Source organism: Lepisosteus oculatus, chromosome 7 (assembly GCF_040954835.1).
Source record: "Lepisosteus oculatus isolate fLepOcu1 chromosome 7, fLepOcu1.hap2, whole genome shotgun sequence".
NCBI classification, from domain to species: domain Eukaryota; kingdom Metazoa; phylum Chordata; class Actinopteri; order Semionotiformes; family Lepisosteidae; genus Lepisosteus; species Lepisosteus oculatus.
Genome location: NC_090702.1, coordinates 39,640,981 through 39,667,560, shown reverse-complemented (window position 1 = coordinate 39,667,560; position 26,580 = coordinate 39,640,981). Strand labels below are relative to the sequence as shown.

General features: G+C 35.3%; 1 protein-coding gene across 4 annotated transcripts in view; it reads right to left on the bottom strand.

Moving 5' to 3' along the window:
* LOC102694948 (cAMP-dependent protein kinase type II-beta regulatory subunit) overlaps nt 1-19,355 on the bottom strand; it is a 29,450-nt gene extending 10,095 nt beyond the window's left edge. The window contains exons 1-5 of one of the 4 annotated variants that reach the window (XM_015352403.2): nt 19,257-19,355; nt 18,047-18,326; nt 12,917-12,952; nt 5,859-5,911; nt 3,678-3,761 (exon numbers count right to left, since the gene is read on the bottom strand). In XM_015352403.2, coding sequence (XP_015207889.1) covers nt 3,678-3,761; nt 5,859-5,911; nt 12,917-12,952; nt 18,047-18,311 — 438 coding nt within the window. In that variant the 5' untranslated portion in view covers nt 18,312-18,326; nt 19,257-19,355. The other 3 variants (XM_015352402.2, XM_006633325.3, XM_069192490.1) reach the window with 3 other exon arrangements.
* Between the last annotated feature and the right edge of the window lie 7,225 nt (nt 19,356-26,580).

The window sequence follows — 26,580 nt, the reverse complement described above, 5'->3', positions numbered from 1 at the left end:
ACTGAAGTTAAAATTTATAAGGACATTGACTGAGACATAACCTATTTTTTTATTGGCTAAATCTATTTTAGAATGTAATCTGCACATTTTCGTTGCTCCCAATAACCAAAACAGAGACCAGACGTTACAGAGCCCCCCTTTTTCTATTGTAAGCAATGAGCAAGAAGCAACACAATAATATTTTAGACCCTTGCAGTTTTCACATTTTAACAAAGCCTACAGGTATGACATTTTAAAGGAGCGATTAATATGTATTGTATACACAACCTACTAACACATTCAAAGCAAAAAACAAAAAGAAATAAGTAAACAATTAATATGAAGAGAAATGCAAAAGTCATGATTGCACAAGTGTTTAAATTGAGGTGCACACAATTACCTAAACAAGTCACACAATTGAGAGGCCTCTGTGTGCAATAACAGTGGGTCACATGATCAAGATTTAATACACCTGTCTGTATGATCCCCCAGTCACATAGTGAATTTCAAGCAAAGTCAACCAAGAAGACTAAAGCGCTTTAAAAAACTCAGGGATAAAGCTGTAAAAAGACAAAGATCAGAAAAAGGGTATAAAATATTTGAAAGACACTTAATATCTCATTGAGCATGATGAAGTCAACAATATTCCAACCACTCCACAAAGTTGGCCTGCATGACAAAGAATTTGCGACAAAGCATTTATGTGATACTGCAAACATGTGGCAAAAGTTCTTGTGGTCAGACAATACAAAATTGGAACTTTTTTCCAATTTTCCAAAAGTCAAAAGTGTTATAGCTGACGCAAATGTGCAAAAGTGACATATACTGCACCATTCAGTTAACACCATCCCTACTGTCAAGCACAGTGGTGGCAGCATTATGTTAAACAGTAGTTCTGCTTCTCATCAGCAGGGACTGGGAAGCTTGTCAAGACTGATGAGAACATAGATGGAGCAAATTACTGACACATTTTAATGGAAAACTTGCTTCATACCTAAAAAACAAATCTACACTGGAGTGGCTTATGAATAAGAAATGTCCTTAAATTCCCCAAATTAAAGTAATGAATTAATCCTATTGAGAATATGTGGAAATAAAGAAAACTTCAGTCATAACAGATCCCCATGAAATATACAAAAAATAAAATTAAAATGCTAACTATGATACGGGAAAACAGATAACGAATGTAAGAGATTACACAGGTACAGCACTTGTTCCTGAGGAGATACTAAAGATTGTTGTAAAATTGTAAACATTAAGAAACCTGTACAGTTATGGCCCTCAGCAGTTCTGTTCAATATGTTGCCACCCAAAACACTATCCCATAAGGCACAGCCTTCCTCAGTGAATCAAAACAACGTGCTGAAATCTACTGGAAAGGGACAGCATACATTAAAAGGGACAGTAAATTAGTAAAATACAACTTATTTTTCATCTTGTTTTAACCACAAAACACCTAATGGAACTTTTAATCTTACCCACAACTAAACATTTGATTACACAGATATATCAAATTAAGATTACTGAATGCATACTTCACTTGTGTGACAGTTGCACAGCAATTTACTTTTCTTCAAGAACAAGGTTGTCATATATCCAACCCTCCTGGCAGGTCATGTTTCCCAGACCAGGAAGTTAAGACTTCCTTGGGGGACCCTAAATGAGAGTTTTCACCCCCATGTGACTGTGAGCACTCCAGGGTTGACCAAAAACATTCTCCAGTTCCTGCTGGCATAACCCTCTGACAGAGGAGAACGCCTTGCATTTTGCCACTGTTGTCTGAGAACAATCCATAAAGAAACATAGGGATGACCACCCATTTCTTTTGGCTAAAGTTTCCAAGGTGCCCCATAAAATGTTCTATCAAATTATATAGGAAAGAAGCTTCAAAATCAGCATGCGAAGTTTGTCAATGTACTAGAAGCGATCTTATAAAAGTAGTGAGGTGTCAATTTCAATAACAGATGACCAGGAAGGAAAGAATGTAGGGATCCAGCGAGTCAGTCATTTTAATTATAAATAGTGGTTACAGTAATATCTTCAAACCCCTCAATGTTGGCCAGCCAGCTGGGACAATGCAGAAATTATGTTTCAAAATATTTCAAATTATTTTAAAACACATTATGCTTACAATATGTTAATAGGCTAATAGTAATTAGGATAGTAGCTTCATCCACAAGAGGTTGTTTAGGCTTCTATTGTGTGTAAATTCACACATAGTATTGAATTTCTAATTTCTAAACACAATCTTCTATTGTGCGTAATAGGTTTACACATGGTGCGTTATTGATTAATTACAGAATTGGGAGAGGGCTGAGTCACATTCTCACATGGGTTTATTTTAAGCTAAATTAGGAATAAAGGGATTCACAAGGATATCTGATGATGGGATGGTAAGACAGGTCTTGGTTTCTATAGTTTTGAAGATTGTGGCTCCTTCCACAGTATTTTTTCCAGTTTTTGTTCCATGTGTTCAGGCCTTAGAAGCCACTTGCTCTGAGGTAGGCCTGTCACAATGTGATAAAATTACATAATATGGAAGCATTTTCATTGTACATCAATACAATGAAAACACATGTAGCAACATTGTGATTGTCTGGTGCAAGCATATATCATTACAATAAATGTGTAAAAATTATTCTTCTAAATTAAATGAATATTTCTGTGGGAAAAGCATAATTATGAGGCTGACGTTTACACTTACGTACTATACAATGGTCTTCATTTTTTACATCTTGTTCTTTCAATGTATAATTATATGAAGACATAACCACTTTGGTTACCCAATTATATTACCTTCATGCTCACTATTAGTAAACATCTTACTATTTATCATTTAAAAGTTATTCTATAAATCAACACGAAACAAGCTGCATGTAACAAAATTCAGTTCTCATTCTTGCTCCTAGTAAATCATGGGTCAAAACATCAACTTTATCTTAGGAATGAGATTTTCCAACCCTATTTATAATCATTATATTATACAGGTAGCAGAACATTCACTACAACAAAAGTCTTGTTGCAGTAAGTTATGAAACATATTCACGACTAAGATAATGCCACACTATGCAATATAAATGCAGTGGAAACACTCATGGTTCCCACCAGCCAAAAGGTTCTGCACTCAGATATCATTTTATGGGACCCATTTTGAGAGATTCTAAGGGAGTAATAATGACTGCATCCCCCATAAAAATATTACAGGAGTCTATAGAGACATGGCTAGAAAGACAAGTTCTATTTTGGTGGCACTGCCAGTATAAAGAAGTGGGCCAAGTGTATTGAAGTGAAACAGATTATACAGAACAGTGATATGGTGACTTTGCACCTCAAAACATTTTAAATACCTTGTTCTTATAGGCTACTGATCAACACAGCAATGGATTTTAAATGCCACTAAGGGTTAAATTAAATTTGGAAAGAAAGAATGATTTTTATTAAGAAGATATAAAGTATACTGTCAAAAAAAATAAATAATTTATCTTAATTATTATTATATAGTACAATAGCCTATTCATACTAAGAAGCACTAAAAATGCAAGAAAATATTATTAATTCCAAATACTCATTTATTGTGTTTTTAATGTCTGTCAGTATGGTTAACGTGGTTCATTAAAGTTGGGATTCTCTTTAATCATCAAACAGTGATATTATTTTCAATGATTAAACCAAAGCATGCATGCACATATTTATCTTACCGGATCTAAGCTTTTGAATAGAAGGATATCTTTGCATGCCTCTTGTAGTCTTTGTCTTTGCTCATCTGATTTGGGATGAATTATCTAAAAACAAAATAAAAGTTAAGCAGCAATAAAGTATTATACTTTTTAATACTTAGAATTGAAGCATATTAATTATGGAATAGCAGAATAGGATATGAATACATTGTGGTGAATGGGAGGGCAGCTCAGCAAGGTTAGCAACAATTTACACTGGTTTGGATATTGTTTAGCTGTATTTATGTGTAGTTGTTTACTTGTATTTGCCTCCTATTTTTACTTGGAGGCAAGTACAAACAGAGGACAACACAGATTATCAAAGAGAGTTCCTAAACACAGATAATCAAAGGGAGTTTTACTCAGGTTAATAACTTTACTGTAAATCATTTAGCCCACCATATTAAAGAGTAAACATCAAGCGACCATGCCATTCTTAGTGAATCCATTAAGACAGCCTCCATTGGAATGGACCATAGCATAAATACAGGGAAACAGATACAGAAAAGAGAAAACGAGGAAGAATACAGTGGAGGAAGAATACAGTGGAGAAAAAAGGACAGGAAGTGAAGAAAGCATATCCTCAAAGCTGAGGCATGGCAGAAATTCCTTTCCCAATCAGTCTTAGAACCACATTCTGTCCAGGTAAATAGAGCACTTTCAAGAATACTGAATGCTGACCTTTACTACAGGAGAGCTTGGAGGCTTATTTATGTTAGGAATTTCTCATTTTTTATATTATGGAATCCCTAGGCTAAAAACATCTCTTATTGTAGCGATCCACTGTTAGAATAGAAAAATTGGTTCCAATTCAGTTTGGGCGTTCATATTTTAGAGTGGGAGATATAGTCCTGGGTAATATACATTTTTATTAGAATGCAGAGTTTCACTCATTGGCCTGTGGAGTTTTTGTAGTGTAATTTTAATTAAGGTACAGACTTCTTCAGGATTCTGAAACATACTGTATGTACATAACTGCCTGTAAAGTATCTGCTGTATAGCTGTGAAAATTGTTTATAAATAGGGGTTTGTTTTGACTATGTTTGGGAGTGATTATTGATCTATTATCAGAGCTGCGTAGGAGAATAATAAGATACACTTGCTGCATAATGCTCAGTCATTTCCTGCCTTGTACTACTGTTATAATTGGTAGCCTTGCTGAAAGTCCGCTGCCCCGCCTAGTCACAATATTTTTAAAATGTATAAACAATACATAAACCCTAACTAATTATCTCTAGTTTGGATGTTTTTTAAAATCACTACTTAGTCACGTTTGGCATACACAATATTCTGTAATAAAAAATTCAAACACCTGTTCTACTCGGATATCAAGACCAGACTTCTTTTACCATCCACCCATGAATCCACTATCCATTGCTGCTTCATTGCAGTGTCCAACTATGACCCCTTTCACTCACCTTTAAATTCTATAGTTTTCTCTATAGTTATTCTCACATCTACATACATCTGCAATTGCTTCAAAAGCGTATGAAGGTGTCTGTTTTTGCGATATCTATTTTTTACTCCTAGCTAACTAATGCAGTGCAGGCTTCCTTCTGGCAATCTGACCCCTGAGTGTATTCCTTTTTTACGTCTGTTTGCTTTGACATTTTAAAATATAATTCAACTGGTTCTCCTCACTTTATGTCTCTGGATAAGTAATTTTGCTGCAGAACATTTGAAATTAAACCTGTCTTAAAAGATTTAAAAAAGTCTAAAGATAAACTTTTACCCAGTTGTCTGGAAATGTACTTACAACATGAGCTTTTCATTTGCAAGGTTAAAAAAAAATGAAAAGGATCACAAAACACTACAAAAGGTAGGACTGCCTGAACTCTATTCAACACATTTATTACTTCTGTTATTGAACATTTTCTTAAATGCTATTTATTACAAACATATATGAAAATATATAAATTTAAAGAACATTGATTATTATTCATATTTTTCTGTCCTTCTGGTTACTCTACATTGCCTCAGAATGATAGAAAGATTATCATGAACTTTAGCCTGAGTATTGTTTCTGAGAAATTATTACATTTTATTAAGGTTATCAATGTTTTAATATATAAACTGCTGAATAATCCATAATGAAACCTCAGCGCATAACCTGCCTGTTTACCAGCATGTTATGAGAATGATACTAATTACTGTATATTTTACCCTGGGTTCTGTGTCTTCTTCCTCATCATCAGGGTTAAATGCTTCAGCACAGACTGAAAAGTAAAAATAATGGACAGAGTAATATTAAACTTATACAAAGAAAAAACACAATTTGTGTATCAGATATACACTGCAGTGTTAAACAACAAAGTGTCTTCTTGGAAGTTTATACTGGTAGTAAAGGAACAAGTCATAGGTTTATTCCATGCTGAAAAGAGAAGAAAGAAAACACAACGTTTTCGTCCGTGGAGCCTTCTTCAGGAGTGAGAGCATGGAATAAACCTATTACTTGTCCCTTTGCAGCCTACGCATGCTGACGCAACAACCCAACTGGTAAAGCACACTAAAGAGAAAATAGCAAAATCTTCTTTGAATTCTCACAAGGAAAGACATTAGTTGTTAAATTCTAACAGGTCTTAGTATTTTTCATGCTACCAGTTATATAATCTCAATACACCGCTTTGAAGTTTCCTCCTCACTTAAGGATTAACTCCTAGACATAAATATTTTGGCAGATAACTAATTATTATATATACTTCTCACATAGAGCTATTTATAGTATATTCTTCACATGACTATGTACTGTATTATAACATTTCTCTTATACATTTTTATACCTTTAGTACATTTTTTTTTAATGAGTATTTGGATAAATCACCATGGATTTAAGAATTTAATTTATATTTTCTTTTTAAGGGGCTACAGTAATTTTGTACTTTAAATTCCATCTTTATTAAACAATTTCTAGCACTTTGACTTTCATGAAAAATCATGAACCAACTCATGAACCACATATCCCAAAATTGTCTCAACTATGTTTCATTTTTCAAGAACACAGAGATAAAGAAAACCACAGTGAATTGAACATGGTACGAGTTACCCTTTGTTCAACATGATGTTAGTATTTTCCATCACAGTCTTTTTTTTATTCTGCTTTCTTTCTGTTATTTTTGTTTTATTCTTTCAAAAAAAAATACTGTACATTTTAGGGTAAAGTAATTGGAACATAGGAATCCCAGTGCTTTAAGCCTATATTTATCTGACCTCTAATCAGACAGAAACATGTTTTGGATCTCAGTAAATCACAGGTATTGCCATGGATTAGAAAGCCATGCACTTCTAAACTTTGGAATGCAGTGCTGGAGAAGGAGAAACTTGCAGGTTAGGACTACCTTGCCAGCTCCAAAATTAGAATCAGCTATGTTTATATGCATAAATAATGAAAAGCTGATTTTAATAATGAAATGTGGTAGGACGGATGTGAAAATACTCTACAGCCCCACCTTGCAGTACATACCGTTAAATATTGAATTGTGTTTATGTAAGGTTACAATCTCAGTTAAACGAAAAAAAACTCAGGGCTCACTGTATATGAGTACAGTATGTATATGAAATGTAGTTATATAAGAGTTATGAAACCAGGACGTTTGCCTGAAGGTATTAATATTATCAATTTGCACCACAGGTATGTTGCTTTCTTCCTTCTAGTGAAACATCCTTAGGACTGTTCTATTTTGACTCTGCTAGATTACTCTGCACCATTGCTAGTGTTTTGTCTGTATATTACAATGGTAATTATGCTATTACCTACCAGCATAAGGTAGAAAATTAGATACAAGCAAGGTCTGCTGCAAAAAGTCTGCTGCAAAACAAGGTTGCTGGTTGCTGTCAACCAACAGCGATAAAAAATGACCTATGCAATATAAGAAGCATATTAACTCCAGATAGTTAACACATATCTACAAGAAACTATTGAGTCCACCATTCACTATTTTATATCAAGAATCTAGATTCTGGCATAGCTTGCAAAGTAGTGAAGTTTGTAGGACTTGGACAAAATTCAGAACACGGCAAACTGTTCAGGAAACATCCTGGCAGATGACATTTAAAGTACAGTAGACATCTGCAGGGTGTTGCATGCACATAGCAAAAAGATAAATCTAAATTACAAATAGAAACACTCCAAGCCTGAAGGAGATTCTTATGACAAAGACTTGGGTGTTTATGTGGACATATCATTTTATTTTCTTCCAGGCAATGTGGGTAAGTTATAAAATAGGCAAACAGAATTTTAGGATATACAGTATATATCCTATATAGGTATAAATCTAGATGAAAATACATTATGTTAACTTTTTGCAATGTTCTAGCAAGACATCATTTAGAATATCATGTACAATTTTGAGCAAGAAAGATGTTCTGAAAACAGTTCAGAGTTGAGCAACCAGACACATTACTGGCCTCAAAGCAATGGTCTCCATTGACAGACTAAAATAATTCGATCCTTACAGTGTGAAACATGGAAGACTACGAGAGGACCTGATTCAAGTACTCAAAATAATCAACCCAATGTTGAATCAACATTGAAACACAAACCAATGGTGAAACACAAACATTTAAACCATATGGAATATGGCATTTGAAATTGAACTGGAAACAGGAAAACAAGAGGTATTTCTTTACACAACAGGTTAGGGGAGTATGGAACAAACTAACCAGCCATGTTATTGAATATGATACCCTGGTTTCCTTCAAAAAATGCCTGGATGAGATCTTTTGATTTATTAAAAGGTTGCTTTTCATTAATTGTTTCATTCATTAATCTGGTTGCTCAAATGTGCAATGCTGCACATTGGTGGTGGTGGTGGAGAGTCCCCATTACCTGTAATGCGCTTTGAGTGGAGTGTCCAGAAAAGCGCTGTATAAGTGTAAGCAATTATTATTAGCTACTGAAAAAAACAAATGCACCGATAGGCAAAATGTAAATTTATAATGAATGTTACGCTCTAGGTCTAAATCAACCACATTGATATAAGGACAAACAACATGCTATGCTAAACCCAATATATATTTAAAATATTTTTCAAAGTCAATGTTTTCTTCTCATACAAAAAGCAATTGGAGTTTCAATTAGGCTTCTAGTGGAAGGTCTACAAATCCACCTTATTACAACTTGCAGAAGTCCTGCCAATCTCTTGTTTACTGACACATTTCCAACTACATTCAACTTACACAAGCATAAAACAAAAGTACAACAAATAAATTGAAAGCAAAGTTCTATTTGGTGGCTGATTCACAGATTGAGTTCTCCAGGTATTTCAGAACTGAAAGCATGACTTTAGCTCCTAGGAAATACAAGAGATACTGTACAGGATATGAAATGCCTTGTAGCTTAAGTATCTTGTTATTGTGATGAATGAATTTAGATACAATGGCACAAAAGAAAGCTTCAAAGAAAGGGAATTTTTGCTGATAATAGTGGTCCCAGATTTAGTGATCAAAGCAATCATAAACTTTACCTTGGTTTACCTAAGTTACCTTAGTCAGAGAGGGTAAATGAAGAGGAAATGGAAGATATCGAAGGCAAGAGCTCCTTATGCAGATCATATGGAAAGACCAGATTGGATTTAAGTATAGGAACCTTGTTAAGGCAGCTTGCTATTCTCTTGCTGTTAGGAACTTTGATTTTCTGGGTAAAGAATACTTCAGACAAAAACAGTCTTCCCTGGCTATTGCCTCAGGTTGTATCCTGTTTAGTTTAGAAGGCAGTGTTATTTAAGAGTCGAACACTTGGTAGCAGTCTGGTGTTTTTCCTTGTGGTTAGGAAGTTAGTTCTCTGGGATATTTTGTTTGTATGTATGCACTGTAAATAGTTTAAGTTGTGTGGGTTATGTTTATGTTGTGGATAGTTTATTGTGTGTATTGTCATTACTAATAAATAATTGTGTAACCAAGTGTGCCTGAATTATTACTCTTTTCACCAAAGCTGTGACAGAGGACAAAGAGCTCTAACTACACTAACTTCAAGTATATCATTGGCAAATTAATTTACAAGTTGGGGGTTATGACTATTTACGTATAGGTTACTCCACTCAGTATTTTCCTAATATTTCTCTATTTTCGTAACCCCCCATTTGAAACAATATTTATGTAAGTGTTTAGATGTAAATGTTTTCATGACATTCCATGACTTTGAACAAGACAAAGGACTTCAACCTGACATTTTACATATTCTGTACCAAATTGTTTATGTTGTGTATTATTTTGTGCATGGAATGTCATATTAATGCTCAAAAGGTAGATAAATCTGACTTTTCTAAACTGCCTTACTATTCTTTCATATTTACTCATATTACAACAATGGTCCTCTATTTCTTGGGGGCTATCTACTATATTAGGTTCACAGGATGCAACACAACTGGGGCTCGGCTATTCATTTAAAAGGCCTATCTATTCTCAGCAACTTACTTCCAGCTGTCAAAAAGATAATGGAACCTCAGGTGTTCAGGAAAACAAGGTCACAGGCCACGGGGTATAGGAACATCAGAGCACTTGTTTTTAAACCAACTGTGATGGTTCAAAAGTTTCATCTTATTTTTCACATTTGATTTTAAAAAATGTAATTGAATTATTGATATAGTTACTTCAAGATCTTTATAATATTTTGTTTAGGAGTTAATTAACATGTACTGCATCCATTTAAATAATTTGTAATGTTGATTTACAATACATTTATTAAATGCCACATAATGTTATAGTTTAAACTATATATATTAACTATATATATAGTTATATATAATATATGTATTACCTATTATATATAATATATATTAACTATATTTTTTATTATATAAACGTTTGCACAAGAAACCTTATTTTGAATACCTATTATACGGTATAACTCTTACAAATGGATGCTAAAAATAAAATAAGTTATTTCATTCTATTTATATCCATCCTTCTGATGACAACAGCATCTCTAGTGCCAAGCTTTAGTCATGTTTGGATCAATAATAAACCCCAACACACAGATAATGATTCCTGTTTTACCAGTAATTGAAATGAGACACTTGGTTTCATGTCACTGGATGTGGTTTTGCAGAATATTTAATATAGGATCATTTTTTAGTTATTAAAATAAAATAAATGAAAGCCATTGTAAGCTTTAAAATATAAATAATATACACCTGTACATTGTACTGTTCCTGAAATATATCAAGAATTTTAAAACTAATATTTTCTTTAGTTTCCAAAATATTTGCATATTTTATCTTACTTAGTATGAAGCAAATGTTTAAACACACAATCTAAATAATGAATATACATATTAAAACTAAATATAATACATTTAATATATAAATACTAAAATTCACCCACAATTCATATTCAATCTTTAATAATTATTTCTTTAGAAATGAATATCTCTTTTATTGATTTAAACCTTATGCATTCTTTTCTAGGATTTTTTAAATCTAGACCCTGTCAGTATCCCCAGAATTAAAATAATAATGTTTCCCGGAGGTAAGCTATTAAATTATTCAAATAGGGCATCTTTGAGGGCTGGAATACTGCTGAGTTGGTCTGCTTGTCCCCCGACAGTTGCCATCCATCAAGTAAAAAGTACCAAATCCTCACCAGACTTATAGTCAACAACTACACGTAGTCACAGCTAAGAGACTCTGAATCTTTCTGGCCTAAAATATATGCTATTGTGTATGTTTTAATATACCACTTTTTTAACAGTAATGAGTCTTTCAAAATAAATCCTTCATCTTAAGGTACTTCATAATGAAATAATAAACAAAAGAAACAGGTACAGAGACACTCAATAAAGTAAAAACAATCAGAAATGAAGAGAGTATAAATGTCATTTTTAATTCAGGATTTACAATTCTGGCTGATTGACATGCAAGATACGAGATGGATTCCACAGTCTTGGAGCAACAGAACAGGAAGCACAGTTTTCCAGTGTTCAGAGATCTGTTTTATTAAATTGAAAGAAGTCTGGAGGTCAAAAGCACAAACTACATATAGGTGTATAAATAGTTAAGAATTCACAATTGTAGTCAGGATACTAACTGTTCAAGGTCTTTAAGGTGAGAAATAGTATTTTGACTTTTATTCTGAAATCTACAGAGAGCCAGTCCAGGAAATCTAAGACGCAATAAATCCAGATGCATTTTAGTTCAGTTCCAAACATACTGGTACTTTTTAAGGACACATTTGGCTACACCAGCATGCACAGCATTAGAATAATAGTGTGTAAAAACAAATTTATATATTAACATTATATATATTAACTTTCCTGCATCAGACCTTGAGATATATGAAGGAACATAAGCAATGTTAACAAAGATGAAAGGGACATTTTCACAATAATAACAACTAGAATTTCACGTGGAAGTGTCACCATGCATGCTGCCTTTCAATATCAAGTATTTGCTAGTGTTTTCTAAATGACCTTGATCATTACAATGATAATGCTTAAAAAAGTGATTAAACTATTTGTATACACTCTTGAGTAATTACTGTGAGTAACAATTATTGTTGCTGTGCATATTAGTTTATATATGCATTACATGCATTGCAATTTTTTAAACAAGTAATTTTTTAAACAACTCAGCTGTGGAGCCTTCCTCTGGTGTGAAGGCCGAAGAAGGCTCCATAGCCGAAACGTTGTGTTTTTCTTCTCATTTCAGTGCAGAATAAACCTTTACCTGTTCCTTTGCAGACCACACATGCTGATGCAGCTACCTACTTGAACTTTTACAATGTGTTTGTTCTTTACCAATTACTACTATATTACTTATGTGTTGCAAGGTTCTCTGAAGTTGTGATTAGTAATGGAAGACAAAAAAGAAATAAGGTTCATTACATGTTTAGATCTGAAAAACAGTAGGCAAAGTGGAAAACTAAACCCTTATTATATTTTCTAAAGATCCTACTTTTCCCATTGGTCATTTGAGCTTTTGTAAAGATAGTAAATAGCTTCACTAAAGATTTCCAGAATCATCTTATCTTTTACATTTTTAGATTTTACAGCATATAGTTTGCATCATGATAAATAGGAACCCAAGCTGAATCAATTAGAATTTACAAAGTAGGACATGAAACATACAAAATTAAATAACAAGAGAACTTCAGTCAATTACATACAGAAATGTATCATTCTTCATAATATAGCAGAAATATGATATTATTTCACCATTTCAAATGTGAAGCAAGTTAAATGTTTTTTAGAAAATATTACAACAGACACAAAATGAATGTTGACTTACCTGAAGCTCTTCTTACGAATCTGTTGATAACTGGGGCTGAAAAAAAATGGATGTTTGCTATCAATTATAAAAAATGAAACCGAAACCACTTCTAATTTTTAATTTACAGAAAGTTGTCAGTGTATTTCTAAAAAATTGCAGCCATCAGAATAAAAAGCTCTTTTGTTTACTAATTATTTGACTGAAATGACGAAAATCACAGGTACTTTTCAAATAAAAGACATTTTCTTGAAAGATTTGCACGGTGTAAATTATGTATGAATGGTGTATATTCATATGTAAAATTACAATATATGTATATATTGTATTATCATAATGCATCATTATCACACATTATTTTTTTTCTGATAGGAAAAATGATTACACACAATCAAACAATGAATATAATATTTGATTACTCAATATTTGAGAAGCTTAGAGGCATGTTGTCTTTGTGTTTGATCTTCTATTCACAAAACTAAAGGTCTTTCCATTTCTTCAATAATATTTCCTCTCTGCTAAGATATCACAATTAATTTCATGGAAGCAGTTCCTTTAAAATGTTTACAGAAACAGTTCTGTAAATAGGAATTGGCCAAAATGCCCTCACACCAACGAACAGGACTGATCAGAAGTTACAGGAATCATTTGGTTGAGGTCATTGTTGCTAAAGGAGGTTCCACCAGTTACTAAATCTAAAGGCTCAAATACATTTTCATCACAGAAAGTGAACATTTAAACAATGTGTTCAATATAGACGTGAAAAGGTACACTTGTTTATGTGTTGTTTAATAAGAGTGTTTATCTATTGTTATAACAAAAATGAAGATCAGATCACATTTTAGAAGTAAATACTGCAGGAAAACAGGTGATTCAAAGGATCCACAAATGTTTTCTCACATTTATGTGTGTGATCAGCGTCACCACAATCTGGACAGTATTACTAATTGTAGTACATTAGATATTTCTTAGGGTCCATTACTTTCAAAGTTCATTCAAGTTTACTAAAACCAAAATTAAATCTGCCAACTAATTAACATTATTGCATGTCAAAACCTGGACATGTATTTTGTACACTTTGTATATTTCATCATCTACAGTGTAAGCAGTTTCTATCTAATCTCTTTAGATTTCACTAACACTGTGGGGGACATGCTTTTCCAAACCATACATTTGGAAAGCAAGTGATTTTATGGTAACTAGGCAAACCTTTAAAAAGAGAACAGCTAAAGCCTGGAGATGCGCTTTACATAAATAAATTAAAAATGGAATAGCTACTTTCAATTTAATGTATAACATATTCAGATTGATATGTCTACGGTTTGACTTATTTTACTTTTCCCCTGCAGGACACTGTATGCTGGATTCATCTAATACCAAACCAGACCTTGCGGAAATATAAAACTTCCTGAAAAAGATACAGCATATTTCAAAAATAACCCAAACGTTTTGCACCATTTTCTGTTTGTTAGCCTATTGTTTTATATATTAGTGGAGAGGAATACTGCTAGATTATAAGACAAAGTTGTTAATAACCAATTTAGCAATCACACTGTATCTTTGAAAGTTTTTTTATTGTTCATGTATTGATTTTACTACACCTACCTGAAGTTAAAAAAATATTTTGCACATAAATAAATCAAACATAATATAGACTTTACTTAACCAAAACGGTACACCATTAGAAATAACATGAAATAACTGCTGCAGGCTTTTGTTGATCAATCAAAATAAAGTTTCCAAAAGTATTCTCCCCATGAATAAAGGCTTTGATATTTAATAAGTGTGGTAAGAATGAAAGAATAAAAGGGTCAACTAAGCCAACGTGTGCACTTAAGACTCAAGTAAAATAACAGCTCAATATAAAAATACGAGTGGGTCATATTTGAAGATTAGGACAGCTGACTATTTTACATTCTGAATCCACTTCAGTCTTATATCTCGTTTTCAAAATAAAAACAATTAAACACTAAGATCACATTCTCAGCCTAAGACTGAAGAAGTTGCATAACTGTTTTGGGGTTCTGAGGATTTCAAAACCGAAGCACAATAAAAGAGCAATCTCTTCTGTCTGTATGGCTCAGAGCGTATCAGGGATATAATAAACATAAATCCTCTTATCTGTGTAAAATTATCATATATTTTGGATTGTGAACTGATTGGCTAAGGCCTCAAAATTCTCAAATTTCTGTTGTGTACAACATCTCTGAAGGAAAGGTCTAAAAGGGCAACTGGGCAGAGAAGCTATTTAAATGATTACATCATAACACCTAGCCTTTCTTGCAGTGTCCGTTTTAGATGATTTTACAAAGGTTTTAGTACTATCCTAATAATTAAAACGCATATTTGCTTTCCACTTTGGAGAAATAAAGAGATGCACACTTTTCCATGCATTTTCTAACTGCTTTATCCAATAAGGGTCACAGGGACCCAGAACCTATCCTAATAAGCAATGGGCATAGCAGAAAATTCACATTCTATCAGAATATGTTTATTGAGTAGAAACAGGCTGATTCCATTCCAAAAGGTGGTTTTCTGTTAATACATGGATCAAGCTTTCATTTTTTCTTAGTTAATAAAATGTATCCAAAAAATTGAAGCCTTGGGGGTGAACACTTCTTTAATATAAAGATACAAAGATTCAGAAGAAAAAATGTTTAAGCAAAAAATCTTAGACATTTGTGTCTACCACAGAAGGTAAGTCTTACACAAGTGAAATCACAAAGACTACTCATACTACTACAGCTACAGTAACAGTTGCAAGGAACGTTCTTTTAATTACATGCTTTCAATATTGGCTTTGTGTTATACAACAGGTATATATTTTTGTGTTCAGGTATTACATTGTGCATTAATAATAAATAATAATAAACCCTTTCCACTTTATTTGATAACTATAGTACTGAAAATACAAGACAACAGCTGTTCATCACAGCTGCCTTTCCTGTCAATGTCACTACAAAATCACATTTTCTGATTCTGTGATTGTGACTTAATTTTTTTTATTAGAAAACATACATAACTATATAATATTCTTCACAAAATTCAGAAGAGAAAAACGGAGTAGGAAAGACCAATTGTCTGCTACTGTATGATAACTTTGTGTGAACTAAATAAAAACTATTTCTAGTATAACCTTTGTTAAATTAACTTCTTGAATTAATATTAAGAACTAAAAATGCTGAATGCCTTTTTTCACATTAAACATTTTAGATAGTTCTGATAGTAGGCTCTGGTATGCTTCACTGAACTAACTTGCAAAGGCTTAACCCAGAAACCTTCTGATGAAATAGAGAGTAAGTTATGTCACAAATAGGGGAAAACTTATTTTTTATTCATGTTTTGTGATTTGTTCACATAGCATAAGACGTAGTTCTTGTATCTTTAAAATAGATGAAAATTATTCACTTTTTCAACTAGCTGCATATCTACCACAGTCCTTCAAAGTAATTACAATTGCTAAACACTAAACACTGTACTGCTCATGAAAATAGCCTGACATTTCTTGGAACTGCATATTCTGCATATGACTGCAAAGCGCGATCACAGAGGTCTAATCAATCCCAATTAAACAGATGCACACAAACGGCATTTAATTTTGAAGCAATATTCTGGACTGAAAATTTAACACGAAAAGGGCTTAAGTGGGAATTTCCTGATGATGTCAATACAGCTGTTAGTCCTGTACCTCACTGTCATTTCACATGGCTGTTTCACATGTGTGTAAATCCAGCCATAGCAAATAACTCATCTTCTTTTTAAAGTTTAGTGTAGACCATCTTAAACCCTTACTGTACCAATAAGGTCAACTCAAACCCTCCACGATCTAGGTAAGTGATCATGACATTAAGTCAGTCACACATTATTTAAGGAAAACAACTTCACAATTATCTCTCATTCACGATGGAGGGCAATTTCAGAAAGTGATTTCAGACTGCATCTCCCCTGCATAAGCAACACTATCACAGTACATGGCAAAATATCAACCTGAACTATTGTATTTTTTTTAATGAAATGGGATTTTATAAAACAAGCCTTGAGAATTTCAAAAACAGAATAAAGAAAAAAGAGTCTGAATTCTATAATTCAAAATCTAGAACAAAATGCTTCCTTAGTCATCATGGTTTTTTTTTCCCCAAAGCACAATACTGTATGTCTGTGACGTAAAGTCAGAATCATCCTTACTGAAACAGGCCTTATTTATGTTTACAGACTGCACTGAGATTCATAAAGCATACCAGGAGTAGTCCCCACAATTTAAACTCCATCTTCACACAGAGCAAATCCAATGTACTGTAGAATGTGCACGATAGCCTCCAGCTGGAAAGTACAACAGACGGCCAACTGGACATCAAGGTAAGATCTTTCTTTTGGGGACTATAAAAAAAAATATGCAAGGCCGGCAGCTTTAGCACACTGTTCAGAGCGTCTCCATATTTTTAAACAACAGAAACAAATGTTTACGAAACCTGTACATCATGAATTACGTGTTTAACGTTCCAAGCGTGAGAAAATTACATAACGGGCCCTTTTAAAGTATCTCCCCACAAGTTACATGGAACAGGTATCTCACTATAGTGCACACCACACACAAACTGTAAGTACACATAGTGTAGAGGTGCGCTGTATAATGTGCACATCAGGCTTTGTTGCGAGGGGTGTTATTAATATTATCCAAGCTGTCGTCTGAGGCCCTGCGCGGTGCCTCGTCAGCTATTTGCGCTAAGGTGCTGTCAAGGAGAGAATCTGGCGTTTACCTTTCAGAAAGGTGCTTGTGTACTATTTTCTCAGCGATACTGTCAAAATATGCTGCTGCTACACGTACTGTATATCGAGATAGACGGCTAACGCCAAAAAATGACCATTTCATGAGCATTCGTCTGCTGGCTGGGTCTATTATTCTATTTATAACGCGTACATTAAATCGATCTTAGAAAGAGTTAATTTATTTCAGGGAAAAAAAATATAAGTATCCTTCACTGCGCTTTGGGGGGGTGGGATTTGTTCGTGCGGGATCGGTATTTTATTAGTATTTCGAAGCACGTTTACACTGCAGGGTTCTCAAACTACCGACATTTGCTTAAAATAAAGACGAGAATCGTAATCCCTGGTCCGGGCAATAAAAGTCATAATAACAATAACGTGTGTTACCTACGAATTCCTCGTCGTCTTCATCATCCTCCTCTCCATTTTCCGAATCCGTTTGCATGGGTTCTTCAATAAAGTTGACTCCCTTCCCGGGTCTATAAGATGAGTTTTGCTCATGGCCCAGTGCCTCCCCTGTACTCTGACTTTCCTTCAGCTGGGTGAAATACTGCAGGGCAAACTCGAGCAGATCTCCCGGCTGATTCCTCAAGACCTCCACTGTAAAGCTCTGCAACAGCTCCGTCAGCCCTGCAGGGATTTCTATACTCATTCCTATAATCAATCTCTGGAGAAATAAGTGCAAAATAGTATCACAGGAATTCGATCACCCTAGTTGTTGGTTTTTAAAGCTCGGCTCCTGAGTGATAAAATTTGAGGAAACGGGAGAAAAGTTTCCGAAAACAGATCAATCCAAAATGTGCAGTGCAGCTGACAGGGGTTTTGTCTGCAGCACACGAGTCCCAGTGCTTTCAACACAGACCTTCCTCCTCTACCGCCTGCTGAATGAAAATGGCAGTGAAATTTGTAGCATCTATGCCGCTGGCTGGCTGGCTACAGGAAGCCCATGCATGTGACCCGAGAAACCATGGCAACCACCCATCCAGGGATTGCGTGCGAGAGCCGCTGCGAAACTGCAGTGACTGAGGAGCTTCGGGAATACCTGGTGTAGACCGGCACCGTGTGCCGCTGGTGTCTATTTATGCGTGCCACGATGGCAAAGTTCATTTTAAGTAGCATCCATTTCGCGCCTGAGAGCGCACGTTCATGTGCAACGTGCCATTTTGCGACCCTAGCCGTGTACGCAGTTGTTTTTAATGCCTCCAGGTGAACGCTTTACACTGTCGGGAGTAAGGTGTAACTGTAGGTTTCTCATTGGTGAATTGAACTGCGGAGAAAGAATAGTTTTAAACTACAGTACATAACTCGAAAAACCGACCGCATGTTGCCTATTTTGAGAAAGGAAAATGTTTTCATTGTGGTTTCAATGGTTTGCTTTTTAAGGTCATTCAACGTTACAAAAAAGCCCCCAAAACACCATCTACCGAAAAAAAAAATGCATCTGATAAGCGTCACCTTTTTCGACGATTCGCAGCCCGTGTTGCAGGATACTTGTTGGTGAATCTTTTAAGTATATATATTGAAAAACAGAAGTTCTCTATCGTATAACGCAGTTTAAATTGAACAAGGATGCAGGAGTTAAACAGTACTACGTTACCGTTTCTGCTGTGCTCGTCGAAGGGGCCGTTAGGCACGTGTCTTAGATTTTGAACCGGGTGATGCCGGAGTTCAAACGGTTTTGCTTTCCCGCCTGGAGTTTCTGCTGTGCGCTTGCTAGAACCGCCAATACATACACGTCTAAAATGTAGGCTACAGCAGACAGGTTATTATTACCACTTAGCAGGACGTTCTGTGTACTTGACGTAATTTTCTTTTTTTTAAAAAAAAAAAACCCAGGTATTTCTGCATGTGTTGCGTTTTCCCCTTGCATTTTACAAAAAAGTTGCAATGTATTATAGATCAACCCCAACAATAGACCAACAATGGGAGAGGGGGCTTCTGCTAGGAAAGCTTATCTATAAGTGGGAAACCCATACGGGGACATTCAATAGTAATAAGGGCATTTCTCGAAAAGAGTAGGAGTATTCCCCTGGTGTAATGGCCAAATTTCCCATTGGCCTTTACCAGTCATGGCCTCCCAATAATTCCCATCTATGAATTGGCCTCACCATTCTGATCTCCCCATTAATAGCTGGTGTGTGGTACTGCACTATAGCTGCCGTTGCATCATTCAGGTGGGGGCTGCACATTGGTGGTGGTGAAGGATCCCCATTACCTGTAAAGCAGGATACGGAGTGTCCAGAAAAGCGCTATATCAGTGTAAGGAATTATTATAATGATGTTTATAGAGTTTAACATGTAATTTCCAAAGTTTTTTTCAGCACAATTGGTACAATCGTAAAGACAGGTATACTGAATATCCCAAAGAGTAGTAGGCTACAACTTTGAAAATAAGTTACTTATAAGTAACTTTACTTAAATATACTTGATTTGTATATGGTGTGATGAGGCACATCATCAACTCAGAGAGAGAGGATTAACACACACTAAGTGTTCTAAATCTAGAAACGTCTTGTTGGTTTTCCATATTGTTTAAAAGGCTGCTAACTAATAGAAAATAAAGTTTTGATTTTTAATTGTGTAATTTAATTATGGTGTTTTTCCTTAAATGGGTTGAATATTTCAGCTTCACAAACAATTGCTGTTTGAGAAACATTTATTTTTTATCAGATTGTTGGCCTTCTTAAGTGTGCTCTTTTTACCTTTGTAAATTCCAGCCCTCCTAAATTTGAATTATTATGTTACATTGTTTAAGTCTTCGTTGAAAACCCACTATAAAAACAGTGAGAACTAACAGTCAAGTTTCCCCGTTCTGTTTCACAGGGGAACTATCTTAATGGATATCTAAATGCAGTTTTATATCCATTAAGACCTTTATTAGACTAAATTTAGTCAAAACTAGGTTAAGTGATAATCAGTCTGCTCAGTGACTACAACTTTCTGTACATTGCACTGCTTCAACGCGGGGTCACACAGATTACCTTCAAGTGCTTCTTTACAATATCAGCATCTTTTACAGTTTTGATGTTCGAGTCAAGGAGGCATTGCTGAAAGAGAGTAGTTTTCCTCCAGCAATATCTGTGACAATGTAAAGTATTAAACTTATCACCTGAAGGATCTGATGTGTAAAAATAGTTACTTCCATATGCACTTCCAAGAGTAGCAGGTTTAGAGTTAACTGTCTTCAAAATCTTTAAAAGGAAAAACTGTACTGCAATGCTAACTTCATACAAGGTGTGAACTACTATAAGAGATCCAAGCAAGAGTCAAAAGTCTATATGGAACTGTATTTGTTTATTTTCGTTTTAATATTAAAATATTTAAACAGACAAAAAAAACAGATCACACACTTAAGTGGTAGCTTAAGGTCATCATTGTTTAATTTCTAGTTGTTTGTTCCATTGTTATTAATTAGATTGTTTCCCAAAAGAGTAAACAAAACAGGATTCTATGTATTTCAGTACAAAGTCTTTATTTTACAAATCTCTCTTCAGCTGGAAAGGAAACTCACTTCAAAAAAGAAAACTATGCTTTTAGACTACTTATGTTTTATTTGTTGTTTGTGGAAAACAAAAGAGCAAAAAACAAAATCAGAGCTAACAGCATTCCTAGGTACTACCAGATTGAACTCTATATATACCAGCAAAGAAAAAAGAAACCAGAAATGAGTTGAGTCTCTATCTTCAGTGAGGACATCAATAAACCCCAATCAATAAATTCATGAGTTGTGAGCCCAGAAATGAATCAACTTATATTTAATCACTATTGAGGTCATTGTCAGAAAAAATGGATACATTGAAAAATACAATAACGAAGTCTATGGGAATGATTTCTAAAAACATTCAAATGTTGCATGTTCCAAAATCCAAATGTTCCAAATTTTTTTGCAGTTCCCATCAGAGTGCAAAAAAATTCTCAAAATTAAAAATTCAGAAACAACAAGGCGTGGGAGGCTGAAGTAGATGAAAAAGCCTCATATTCTGCAGAATCCTGAGTTACACTGCACTACGAGAATGTATGTACAGTACATCATGGCACCACTTTAAAAGCTGGTGATACTTAAAACACCAGTAGATTATATGTTACCTACTGTATAAAAATGTCATTGAGAAAGCATGCTTTTTTGCAGTAAGTATTTTTGCTGAACTGTAGAGATAATAGAATTTATGCCTCATTCACAAATGATTAGAGGCCATAAGCTGAAACTTATCCAACAACGGGCCTGTGGATAAGATGTACCTTTATGGGTGAGGCCTCTTGCATTATAAAAGCAATCACACTGTTTTTTTAGCCTTGCCTAAAAAAAAAAGACATAAGTTGTCCAAGGTGGCCCTGTGAAAGCTTGCCCAGTCTTAGCTTGTAAACCTATTTCTGGGTTCAGGCAAAATATATGATCTGCATCCCGATGGCCAGTCAACGCCGAACACCACTTTCATCAGTGGAAACCTGGGAGATCTCGGCAGGCTCTAGAATGGCCTCCCTCAGGAGTTGAAATGACTGTTTTCTGCATGTTATTATCGCTCTGTCATAAATTCATTTCCTTGTTGTCCTGGCTCTGCAGTACCTCATTTAATTAAAATCAAGATGTGAAACAATGACAGTGGGGAAGGTTTTGAAGTGTGGGTGAAAATCTAAATCTGCACTTGTATGATGCACTAACTACATAACTAATATTATGTCCTTTGGACAAGGCATTAATCCAGGGTTCTAGCTACATGATCATTAAACGTTCCAATGGCAGTGTTAACCCAGGTGTCCTGATTTAATTCCACTGTGGATTTGCATAATCTGCCCATCCTAAATTTCCACTTAATTCAGTTGGTAAGCAATTTATCACTCCCCCACTTGACCTGCAATGTAGTACAGGGTGTCTGAACCATAATGGATGCCCTCATCAACTAGTTGGGAGCTAAACTTCAACAGTGGATAAAGTACGGCCCCTCCAGTATTTAAAGCACTCTGTCAGCAATTGAATGTGGAAAGTTCCACGTATTGGAAAGGTTACAATTGTCAATATACTGTATACTAAGTGGTATTAAATATCCAACAAATGCAGATTTGAAGCAGTAGCTTGTGTTATGTTTTTAATGTATCTCGGTATATGAATGTAAGAACATTATAACATTGCAAAGATTACAAAAGAGACAATGTCCATTGTTGTTGTTGTTGTTTACAATAATAGTTAATTTATTTGAGGATTTCATCCAACTGTTTCTTGAAAGAAGCTAGATTATCAGCTTTGCTCCAGATATTGTAAGAATAATGTTGGTATTATTATTATCTTTATTGAAAACAACATCAACAGAAATACTGACCAGAAAAGAAGGAAGATCTCAACTGAAATGCAGAGAAAAAGGAAAAGAAAAAACAAAGGAAAGTGACCACTCAAATAAACTGTGTGCTTTTAAAAAATCTCTGTCAAGGATGAAACAATTCTTGGCGCTGAATAACATAATTTGGCTATGCTTGTCTCTACATAAGAATAATATCTAGAAAAGAGTGCAACCATAAGAGATTTAAATGGAGATTCACAAGATACATTTTTGGTTATAGTAAAACCTGCCAACAGATGTTGTATATAGAGACCGACAGCCATATGGGAATCGTCACTGGGTAAAAATAGTGCAGGACCCCTTTATGTAGTTCCAATGGTTATATAGTTCCACCACATATAAAACCAAAGGTAGTCTATCTCAGAGCATTTCTACATCAACACAGCCACATTCCTATGTGTACACCTGTGAGAGTGAACTACATCTGTATTGGATAACATGTTTAACATGCATCAACCAGTGTGTTACATTTCTAGATGAAAACTCTACATAATATATAAAGAACTGGAATTAAACTGATTTTATGTGCAGAAAGAACGTATTTAGGGATGAGACCTTGAAGAATAAACATTAGTCAGTCATCCAATTTTTTTGAGAAACAAAAAAAAATGGAAAAACACTGGGAGATCGTAGGTTTTCTTTAGACATAAAATATGTCCAGTCTGGCACCCCCAGAAATCTCCCAGGGTTCAGTATGAATATTTTCTGCACCATAATAAATAAGTTAAAGACTGACAGACAGTAAGACAAAAGTTCTCCAGATTGGGGAGAATTTGTGGACTTTTCGTGTTGTGGCAAGGAAGCCATTGACTCTCTTTCCAAATCTGGGCCATTCAAAAAGAAACAGTTCTATATATTATATATAATGTATACAAGCAGGTATATACTGTATACATACTGTAAACAAGCAGGTATATAGTGTAAACAAGCAGGTTTGTGAATATTGCTCTCGATTTTGAGATGGTTCTGCCAACAAATGCTACTTGTTAAATCTGCATGGAGATCATGTTGGAACATTTCTGTTACTTATTTGCTCGTACATTACATTAGTCAATACAGCGACTAGTGAGCAGGAAGTTTCTTTACATATAGATTATGTACAGACAAGGCCTACATCTAAACCACCCAGAAAACTCCAGACTGTTACAAAGTATTCAACTCTTAATGCCTACAGAGGCTAAAGAAAAGATAAGCTGCCTTCTAAACTAAATAGAATACAACCTACAATTAAATCCATCTGTAACCTGGATGCCACAGAATAAACGAAAGCCTATTTCCCTATTTTAAAATGCACCAAGCAGGAGAGGCAGTTTTAAACAGAGAGATTCTTTGCTCAGGAACTCCAAATTCATTAAAAGCTAAAGAATAGCAAGCTCTCTTAGCAAGGCACAAGCTTCAAGTTCCCTCTCCTCTTCTCCTCTCTCATGTCTGACCTTCTTATTTTTCCTTCTTCTGATCTGATATGATCTGTCTTCTAGACTGTTTATTGACACTTAGTCATTTACTCAGAACTTCAATAACTAAGGTAAACTTTATGATGCGCTTTGATCACAGACACTGGCCCCCTACATCTAAGCGAACATCCCCTCTGCTTTGAAGCTGAAATGTTTACACTGCCAGGTGATACACACTTTTTCTAGATTCTTAGACACTTCCACTGTCAACTACCAATATATCCAGCTATCAGCTTGTAACAGTATAATAGTATATTATATATACTATGACATTAAATAGCCACTGTTTCAACACAGGCTGCAAATCCTGTTGTACATTGTCATGGAAAGGTGACCTCTAAATGCAGGAACTGCTTTCACTTTTTACCTTGCAATTTTAAAAGGAGCTAGGACCCTTTTCTCCAGCAACAGATTCTTTTTATTTCCCAGAACCACCAGTGTACCCACAGACCAGACAACGCAAACATTCTACATATTTTCCTCTTTTATTACGGTGCACTCATCACACAAAAACATCCCCACAACACAGCAATTTCTATCACTGCCCACCCAACACAAAGAGCCATGAGACACAGAACACATTGATCAGCTTGCTATATGCAGATGTCCATCTGTAATGATGCATTGTATATCCCTCCCCCCCCCCCTACCTCAGGCTGCGACAAAGTTAGACGTGTCTCCCAATCCCACACTTCACCTCTGAACTGTGTGGTAATTACCAAGTGTATGAGCAGTGGGAGGGCGCTGAAAGCACAAGGTGAAAATGCATCAGTCCATAGGGAGAAACTGACCACTCCTCCTTAAACTTCAAGTCAACACAGTGCCTGACACTTGTTGTCCCTCTCCCATTTTTCTTCACCCTTTGACACAAGCACAACCATCTTAGGACTGGTTCCAAGGTTTTCCCATAGATCGGAAAAAAGGTAGGGACAATAAAAGATTCACATTAGGATTCAGTTTGGAAAATACAGGTCCTCATCATACTGACATGATTAGCCTCCTGAAATTAAAGAGTCTTCCGGAGCCTTCTGAGGCTTCAAGCTGCCAGTGTGCCTCAGCCCATTGTTTATGTGGATTAGGCTATCATGGCTTGGCATTAGAGGTCAGAACAATCCTCTCCTCTTCAGTTCTCTTTTAGCTGTGTGATTACCGTCCCTGTCTCCTCTCGGTCTTTACATGCTGCAATTTTCACTCCACTGCTGTTCTGTGGTGCTTTCCAATCTCTCCTCTTATCCCCTATCCCCTAGGGAAGGGACATTTGGGTTTAATTTAGTCTTACACTTGGACATTATACGTTCCTAAAAGCTGGCAAAGTACAGTTCCCAGAAATCAGTGTAATAATAGATTCAAAAGAAACACAGAAATTAGACCAGAAAATATGTTTTTATTTCAGTTAAAGGGGAACTGCAGTCCCAGTTTCTCAGACCGGTTATTAAATCTTGTTAACAAATAAATTCATTGATGGTATAGAAAAACAAAATTTGAATTAAGCACAAAATAGTGAACTTTGTGAAAGTACTGTAAGTTTCCATCTTTTGGCAAACTCCTGGTCTCACAACATAATAGAATTCACACAAATTGTGACATGATTTGTGACATTGTGACTCTCAGGCAGAAGGGGGCATCATTGTCAGCAGCCATATCACTCTGCAACTCACAACTGGCAGCCCCACTGAAGCTCAGCAGGTGTGAGGCTGGTCAGTACCTGGATGGGAGACCTCCTGGGAAAAACTAAGGTTTCTGCTGGAAGAGGTGTAAGTGGAGCCAGCTGGGGGTGTTCACCCTGTGGTCCATATGGGTCCTAATGCCCCAGTATAGTGATGGGAACACTATACTGTAAATAGGCACTCTCCTTTGGATGAGACGTAAAACCGAGGTCCTGACTCTCTGTGGTCATTAAAAATCCCAGGGTGTTTCTCAAAAAAAGAGTAGAGGTGTAACCCTGACGTCCTGGCCAAATTTCCCATTGGCTCTTACCAATCATGGCCTCCTTATAATTCCCATCTATGAATTGGCTTCATTACTCTGCTCTCCTCCCCACTGATAGCTGATGTGTGGTGAGCATTCTGGCGCACTATGGCTGCCGTCGCATCATCCAGGTGGTGCACATTGGTGGTGGTGGAGGGGAGTCCAC